This window comes from Octodon degus, unplaced genomic scaffold, assembly GCF_000260255.1.
Source record: "Octodon degus isolate 3935 unplaced genomic scaffold, OctDeg1.0 scaffold00046, whole genome shotgun sequence".
Classification (NCBI taxonomy): Eukaryota; Metazoa; Chordata; class Mammalia; order Rodentia; family Octodontidae; genus Octodon; species Octodon degus.
This window is the reverse complement of record NW_004524622.1, coordinates 7,187,983-7,197,315: the sequence shown is the minus strand read 5'-3', so window position 1 is coordinate 7,197,315 and position 9,333 is coordinate 7,187,983. Positions and strand designations below refer to the sequence as shown.

The 9,333-nt window shown below is 43.1% G+C and overlaps 1 protein-coding gene across 1 annotated transcript in view; it reads right to left on the bottom strand.

Moving 5' to 3' along the window:
• Positions 1 to 9,333, bottom strand: part of Mypn (myopalladin) — an 89,630-nt gene that overhangs the window by 33,461 nt on the left and 46,836 nt on the right. Inside the window, exons 8-11 of the mRNA XM_023716170.1 lie at positions 7,042 to 7,183; positions 3,551 to 3,574; positions 1,851 to 1,967; positions 167 to 536 (exon numbers count right to left, since the gene is read on the bottom strand). Of these exons, the coding sequence (XP_023571938.1) occupies positions 167 to 536; positions 1,851 to 1,967; positions 3,551 to 3,574; positions 7,042 to 7,183 (653 nt within the window). The remainder of the gene's footprint in view (positions 1 to 166; positions 537 to 1,850; positions 1,968 to 3,550; positions 3,575 to 7,041; positions 7,184 to 9,333) is intronic.

The window sequence follows — 9,333 nt, the reverse complement described above, 5'->3', positions numbered from 1 at the left end:
GGTGGGGCCTGCACAGCACCCGGGGGATTGAACCCTAGTCCCTGTGCCTGCCTAAGCAGACGCTTTAGTCCACAGAGCTATCTGGCGAGCCCCTCCACGCCGTCATTTTAAGGTCAGATCCAAGAGGCTCCCACACACACTTGCTGTCCGCTCTGAGCTCACTTACAGTTTGGGCTTGGCCAGAACTGGAGGGGGCTCCTTCACGGGTGAGGGCGTCTCGGGGCCTTTGGCAGCCTGCCCATCCAGCTGCTCTGGGAAGGAGTTGGGCCTGGTCTGGGCGGCCACCACACTGCCCTCTGAGGATGCCTCGCTTGCCTTGTCGTCCTCTGGCAGGTTGAAGTGCACACGCAGCCCAACCCGGGAGCTGGAGCGGGGCTCGTTGTGGTTTACCAGGACTCCTTCAAGTTTGGGCTTGGGGGGCTGCTCCGTGGGAGGGGGCTCAGGACTGGCTAGGGCTGCTGGAGGCTCAGTGGTAGCCAGGCTGCCGGTGGACAGGGCTGGGGGAAGCACCCCATTGTTGCTGAGGTCTTCGTTCCCTGAAAGGACAATCATAGATCCCGGGTCAGCCTTGTGTAGAGACCACTGTGGGCCCGAACCTGTCCTGGGCATGTGCACAGCTGGGAAAGCGTCAAGTCAGGGGAGGGTAAAGTCAGAAAGTGCTTGTCAAAATCAGATCAGGATCTGACATATTAAAGCACTGTGAAGATGCAGAGAAGAGCTAAACTTAAAATCAAAGTTCTGGGCCGGCCAGATGGCTCAGCAGGTTAAGGTGCCTGCTTAGGCAGATGCAGGGACTGGATTCAATCCCTGGTGTGCAGTGCCACGATTGAGATTGAGCGTGGTGGTGGGCACCTGTAATCCTCGTGCTTGAGAAGCTGAAAACAGGAGGATCACTACGAGTCTGTTCTGCATAGTGAGACCCTGTAGACAATGTACTAAGTACATTAAAAAAAAAATTAAAAATCAAAGTTCTCTTTTGGAACTTCACATAAGACCAAGGAGGTGTTTTCTTAGGAAGTGTAAGAGCAACAGCAAGATAACTACAGTGGTGGCGGTAGCTTTACGTACAATAAGAAATTGAAAGTTGTCATTGTTCAAGAATGCTGCCCTTGGGCCCATGAGGTAGCTCAGTGGACTAAGCGCCTGCTTTGGCAAGTGTAGAAACCAGGGTTCAATCTCCAATCCACAACGCCACACTGGCCTTGCCCCTGGGGCGAGCTGAGCCAGTGTCTGACTCCAGATGTGGTGGCGCATGCCTATAATCCCAGCACTAGGAGGATGAGAACAGGAGGATCACTACAAGTCCAAACTGTGTAGTGAGACCCTGTACCAAATACATTAAAAAAAAAAAAAAAAAAGAAGAATACTGTCCTCAGCTGGTATGTTGGCGCATGCCTGTAATCCCAGCATTTGGGAGGCTGAGTAAGGAGGATCACCACAAGCTTGAGGCCAGCCTGAGCTATGAAAGGAGACCCTGTCTCCAAAACACAGAATGGAAACAAAAGTACAAAACAAAAAAGCCACTTTCTTTTTTTTTTTTTAAATTTATTTATTTTATTTATTTATATTTTGTGTGTGTGTGTGTGTGTGGCCAGTTCAGCCCACTAGGGGGCGGGGCTGGCTGGCATGTGGTGCTGGGGGATTGAACCGCAGTCCCTGTGCTTTGCTAAGCTTGTTCTAAGTAGGTGCTTTAGACCACTGAACCATCTCACCAGCCCCCCCCCCCAAAAAAAAGCCACGTTCTTGAATGAGGTAAATCTTTGCTTTGCGTGGGAAGCAGTAAACATTGCCCCTCCCCTGTGCGCTCTTTTTCAAGCCAGTCTGAAGGCAGCACTTTCCCGGGTCCTCACCTGTCACAGCGAGCCGTGCCACGCTGGACACTGTGCCATACTTGTTGCTGGCGGTACACGTAAAGCAGCCGGAGTCCTCCGCGAACACCTCTGCAATGACCAAGGTGCAGATCTCCTCTACATGCCAATAAGACAGACACATCACTGGCTTAGTCATGAGAACGGACTGTGCAACTCACCAACAGCAGATCTGCGGTCTACAAAAGCTGACTACAGTTGTTTTTTGAAAACAATTGGTAAAAACGATTATTTGGCTGAATTGATTGGTTAGCCGCCCAACTGAGTGAAAGGGTGGAGCCCATGCCTCTGAGCAGACAGACTGACACTGAGACACTGACAAGGTTTGTTTTTTAAAGATTGTATGGTATATTATGAAAACAGATTATCTTCTATTTTTACGTTATCAATCCAGATTGCAAAGATGGAAGTGAGTAAAAATAAACTTATAACCAAGTCACAAAAGCAAATTAAAGGTCCAAATAGCACATTTTCTTTTCTTTTTTATTTAGGAACAGGGTGTACATGGTGTACAGGGTCTCACTGTGTAGATCAGACTCATAGTGATCCTCCTGCTTACAGCCTCCCAGAGTGCTGGGATTACAGGCTTTCACCACCATACCCAGCCTCCAGGCATCTCAGCATGCCCCGGGCAGGGCCAGCACGCAGGTCTGGGGATCGAACTCTCTGCCCCTGTCTGCCTAAACGGGTACTTTAATCCACTGAGCTAGCTATTTGGCTGGTCTCAAATAGCACATTTTCTAAACCCAGATCTCTCATTATGCCATGGGGAGCTTTTATAGTAAGGTAATTTTAAAAAAGGACTACAATTTAAAATTGGAAAATAATCAAATATTTTGCTTAAGTAGTCATAATTATCTGACAGAGTAAATAAAAATCCTGAATGAAAGGACAGTGAAGTCCATATGGTAGGGAAATTCAGAGGCATTGTGCAGACCCATCAACTCCCCCAAGAAGTACGACCAACACACACTGCAAACACGCGCTGATCAAAGCACTTTCAGGGGTCATTTGGCTGCACAGTGCGGACCCTGCAAATAACTATGGAAGTGACTCCCAGACAGAACTGTGCAGTGAGAGCCTGCGATGACGGCATGGCCACTCCTTGATGGCCGGTGAAGAGGAGACGCAGGACAGCTATGTGTCCTCTGGTTGCCACTCTGTGGCCCCAACAAACAAAATTATTAGTTGTGTAAGGGGAAACTTGGCATTTCAGGGCCTCATGATGCCGAAACACAAGGTCCTGACCTCCTTTAGAAAAACTGGCTGCATCTCAGGACACCCTATAGGTTCCTTCAGAGCTAAAGCTACTTCTGCCACTATGAAACAATGGGCCCAGGGTGAAGCTACACAACCTGCAGGCTCAGTGCCTTCTGGAATGCCTTTACTGTTGTCAGAAGAGTTATAACGCTGAAATTCCAACCATCTTTGTTACCCAGGATTACAAATACAACCTGATTTTTCAGAGTGGCCACAGAGAGGGCAGTCAGATATTTCTGTTCTGCTTTATGAGTGACTTGTATTTTCTAGTGGGCAAGTGCTTTGTCCACCAGCACTTGTATCTATCTCATCTTTACATGTGTCTAACAAAATCTAAACACAGTGTTAGGATCAACACATTTTCTGACACAGATCAAGCCACTCCTTGCTCATTAATAAATAAAAGTTGAGAGGATCTTTACCTGGTTCTGCCATGGAACGAGGTTCTAAAAGGAAAAAAAATGAAAAAACATGAACATTTATTTTACCAAAGGGGTACTTTTTAAAAAAACGTATTTGGTACAGGTCTTACTATGCAGCTCAGACTTGTAGTGATCCTCCTGTTTTCAGCCTGCCAGTGCTGGGATGTGCACCACCATGGCTGGCCCAGCACGCCTGGGAGTGGGGCCAGTGTGGCACGTGATACCAGGGATCGAACCCTGGTCCCTATGCTTGCCTAAGCAGTTGCTTAGTCTGCTGAGCTATCTTGCTGGCCCTTAAGAGGGTACATTTTATCACAAGCTGCCTACGGAATTCATAGTCTCTTACATATTTGGGAATGTTTGATGAGGTTAGTCTGCCAAGGTTAAGTAAAATGACCTAAGTATCAGTGACCTCAGGAGGGATGGAGAGATAGCAAGAGAGCAGGTAAGGGATGTGGGCACCTCTTGGTACACACTGGGCCCTAATCTTAGGCAAGGAAGTGTTCCTGGGCTAGCTGGGGTTCAAGAAGGCTTTGGCCTTTTTTTTTGAGACAGGGTTATGCTATCCACTTCAGGTTGGCCTTGAACTCATGATGATTCTCCTGCCTCAGTCTCCCGTGTGCTGAAATGACTGGCATGGCCACACATCCAGCAGGCTTTGCTCTTACTGGTCCCCATTTAGCCTCACCTGAAAACAAGCTTGCAAGGGCTGAGAGATCACTCTTTGCTTTGGACTCTTACGCCCCCAATAAGATACAGAAACCACCTTCTCCTCTGAGTTTTTTAAGATGAACAGCATCAGGACAGATAAAGGATTCTCCTGGAACAGATTCTCAATTTTAAAATTCCTTGGCATTCCTCAGGCGCCCACTGCAACAGCGCATACTGGCACGCAACAAATGTTTACTGAATTGTAGGCCATCAGTAAGTAGCTGTCGAACTCAGTTACCTCTACAAGGACAGCGCTGGTGAAGATTTTTCTTTCTTAACTAAGTGGCATCCAGAGTTTATTATTGTTGCTGCTACTGTTGTTCACAGATTTTTACTTCTATAATCTGACAAGAGTGCTGAATCACACATCACACTGACCCAAGTACTACAACTTATGTGGTAAGAAACAAATTAACAATAACATAAATAACGCTCCACAAAAATGATATGTGAGGTAACGCACATATTAATTAGCTTGATCTAACCATGTAGTAATGAATATATTTCAAAGCATCACGTTGTACATGATAAAACATATATTATTTATTTATTTATTTATTTATTTATTTATTTTATGAGCAGAATATATTTAAATAACGCTCCACAAAAATGATATGTGAGGTAACGCACATATTAATTAGCTTGATCTAACCATGTAGTAATGAATATATTTCAAAGCATCACGTTGTACATGATAAAACATATATTATTTATTTATTTATTTATTTATTTATTTTATGAGCAGAATATATTTATTGAGGGAAAGAAAGCTCCTGTCTAAGAAAGGGACAGGAGGAGGACCTGAACTGGTTATTTCCCGACATATCATATTTATTAGTGAAAAAATTAAAGATTCTAATATCCCCATGCCTTAGGGAATCTTTTATTTTCCCTGAAAGAAAGATAAAAAAAGAAATAAAAGTAATACATATTTATTACAGAAAAACTGAAAAAACACAAAAATCAAGAGGAAGCAAAACAATTGTCTCTTAACTCATTGCCCAGTGCCTTAGCAAATTTCCTTCCCAAATTTTTCTATAATAATCATCCTATATAGTCAATATAATATATATATTAAAAGAAGCAAACAAATTGTAATTCATGACTAAAATAGGTCAAAGAGAAAGCACACACAATGACAACATGAAAGTAGTACATGTCTGATAAGAAGAATCAACTCCTGGCACATCTAGATTATTCTTGCGCACAAAAAAAGCACAAAAACCCAGTATGAAATGGAGAAATACAGTGACCTAAATAAACATGAAAAAGCTCCATCCCACAGCTAACTAATGAAGTATAGCTTACACTAGTGCTGTCATATATAATTTCTGTAGAGTTGGTGCAGATTTAATAAAAGGGCTGATCACGATGGCTGGAGGTGTGGGGCGCAGGCACTGCTACAGACTGCTGGTGCGGGGGACGCCACGAGGGCATCTCATGTCCTGAGCTGCTGGGCCAGGCCTCGGTCATGCGTGGGACCCCTGCATGCTTAGTACTAAAGCACTCTTTTACAGTTGTGTGTGATTACCCTAAATATAGCTCTGCCTTTGGTATGGCATTCTTGGCCATGTGTACTAACAGCCTACAAAAAGCTGAGTTTATCATGGTGATTCAGTACTAGAAATTTAGATGAAGGCAATAGCTAGTCACAGACTTGTTTTGTTAACCTACACTGAACCGTAGTTTATAGTAGTAAAAATCTGGGAACAATTTAAGTGTTGAAACAAGATTAAATAAATATGAAATTGGTATCATTGACTTTGTTGTTGTTGCGTTTGAAACAGGGTCTTGCTGTGGAGCTCAAGCTGGCCTACAGCTCACTCTGTAGCCCAGTCTGACCTTGAACTGGAGGCGAGCCTCGGCAGTGCTAGATAACAGGCAGGTGTTAGCATGCCTGGTGACTTATTTTTGGAAGTAAAAAAAAATCTAGCTAGGGAGATAGCTCAAGGGCATAAGCGCCTGCCTGGGCAAGCCTAACGTCCTGAGTTCAATCCCCAGCACCACAATACCCCCCTGACCCCCCAAAAAATCTAGGGGCCGGGGAGATGGCTCAGTAGAATAATCACTTCCCTGGCAAGCGCAAGGGCCTGACTTCAATCCCTGGTTTTGAAAAAAAAGAAAGAAAGAAAAGAAAAAGTAAAATCTAGCCAGGGTGATGCCACATGCCTGTCACAGTACACTTTGAGGTTAAGAAAGGAGATAGCATAGGCAATTTAATGACTTAGCAAGACCTTGTCTCAAAATTTAAAAATTAATTAATTAATTAATCAGGATGTAGCTCAGTGAAAAGGCCAAGTTCAATCCCCAGTACCCCTCAAAAATAATAAATCTACATATTAATGTGTAATAGTCCATGAACTATTGAGTAAAAATCAATTCACAAAAACTAGTATGACTCATTTTTATTTCAAAAAATATACATGGAAAAGTTCTTGGAGAATAATTTTTTTTAAAAATTTTATTTATTTATGTGTGTGTGTGTGGCCAGCTCAGCCCACCAGGGGGTGGGGCTGGCTGGCATGTGGTGCTGGGGGATTGAACCGCAGTCACCTGTGCTTTGCTAAGCTTGTTCTAAGTAGGTGCTTTAGACCACTGAGCCATCTCACCAGCCCAGTTCTTGGAGAATATACACCAAAATATTAACAGCATTTAGTTTTGGGGAATATAATTACAGGTGGTTTTTTTATTTTACTTTCCTTTTTTACTGTATTTTTAATCAGTTTATAAAAACGTGTAAAAATAAATGATCAGAAAAATAGTTTTAAAGTATCACTTACTTTTTTGTAAAATCCTAAAATCTGGAGAATCTTCTATTAAGCTCCCTTCCCTATACCACTCAACTTTGGGGGATGGTGCTCCTTTTACTCTGCATTCAAAGACAACCAGCTGACCCTCAGAGGCTGACAAGTTCTGTAGCATCTAGAATGAGAAGAATACCATTAGAACAAAAAAAAGTATGCATTTTGGAATCTAGTCCTAATGCTGAATTTCATTTCAACTATGTCCTCCATACTTGGCTTTTTTCAAATGTACACCTTCAGCAGTTTCAGTTTTATGGATGTACATGGAGTCTATGCTTGAGACAGAACCATCCGATCCCTACAAAGCTCTTTCTTCACTATTTTCTTCTTTTACTTTTGTTATAGTGCTACATTAATTTATTAAATATGAGGCAAAGCATACTGAGTAAAGTAGCTCATTTTCGATAAAGTAATGTCTGATCTTAAATGCCCAAGTGGAGTCAGGTTTCCAGAACTAACTGCAATGATTTAAAAAAACTTCAGCGAGGCTCTACGAGAGAATTCAGCATGGAAGTAATGGATTATTCTTCAAGGGAATATGGCTGCTCAGGAAACGGAGCAGTTCTCTGGCCCAACAACCGACTGTGACTTCCCTGCCTTGAGTTTGCGTTTTGTTGTCCTGGAGACTGATTTTTGTTTTGCTGTTTTGTTGTCTTTATGAGGTTCTTTGTTGATGGTGGTGGTGCTGGGGTTGAGTCCAAGACCTCCCCGACCCTGAGCACACATTCTACCCAGAGCCACCCGCAGCCTTCTTAGGTGGTCTTTACAGTGCGAACTCGGTGACTGCTGAGGGACACAGCAGTGACAATCTGTATAAGATCATAGTCACATAAGAGTCTTATACCATTGTAAACTATGTTACAATGCTGAGGAGTCATTCCATGATGAAAGGTCCACCAAGCCATGTAAAATTGTACAATGTGAGCGAGACCTAGGTTCATGACAGAAAGGAATATGTATTTTCCTTCACAGTACATCCTCATTCCTTATGATTTGGGAACTTAAAATTGCGTGGTCTTTCATGTGGTTGGTACTTCCTTTGATTAGGAAATACTTCATGTATGTAAGCATATTTTTATTTTTCACTCTGGACCAAAGACTGCAGACATGGAGAGATTCTGACTAGACTTGCTTTATAAACTTTCTGTAGCAACTGCTATGAAGCTGGCTATTCTGACACATTTTTGGCTTAACAAAAGAGGAAAGTTAGTGTCACTGCTGTTGCTTTTATCATTTACTCATAAATAACTTGTGAGTTTTTTTAGGTGAGAGGGTCTCACTATGTAGTGCAGGCTAGCCTCCGACTCATGGTGATCCTCCTGCCTCAGCCTCCCAAGTGCTGGGGTTACAGGTATGCGTCACCATGCCCAGCTGCTTGTGAGAAATTTTACAGCTCTTGTGTGAACAACTTGTGATACTTGTAACACATCTGTGTCATAATTATAGCACTTATCTAAGGAATACAAGGGCAGTGGATAACCACAGGCGTTAGCTGTGGTAAGACTTGTTTTAAATTCAGAGGTAAGGGCTGGTGAAATGGCTCAGTGGTTTAAAGTACCTACTTAGAACAAACGAAGCGTGAGCAAAGCACAGGTTCAATCCCCCAGCACCACATGCCAGCCAGCCCTGCCCCCTGGTGGGCTGAGCTGGCCACACACACACTAAATAAATAAAAATTTTTTTAAAAAAAAAGAAGATAAAAACTGTTGAGAGGACTTAAAAATTTTTTTTAAATAAATAAATTCAGAGGTAAATTTAAATTTGTATTTTAAAGCTGGGGGCACTATAGTTTGATGTTAGTGTGTTGTACTTTGTACTGTCAGGAATTGGTTTGCTGAAGTAATTCATGGTGGGAATAGCAGACTAGGTTTTTTTTTTTTTTTTTTAAAATTTATGTATTTTGTACAGGGTCTCACTAAGCAGCTCAGACTCAGTGATCATCCTGTATTCAGCCTCCCCAGCGCTGGGATTACAGGTGTGCATCACCATACCTGGTCTTGGTGGCTGGCTCAGCATACCCCAGAGGTGGGGCCGGCACAGCATGTGGTGCTGCAGATTGAACCCTGGTCCCTACAGGTGCTTAGTCCACTGAGCTATCTTGCTGGCCCTTGCAGACTTTTTGTTGTTGTTCTTGTCTGTTTGTTTGTTAAGTTCCGTTATTTGAATATTATAGGTGTGTAAACTCAGCAAAATATTCTAAAAGAGTCCAGTAGCCCATAATAGTATTGGGTCTTCTGCTTGACTGGCAATGTCAGAAATTGTTGACCT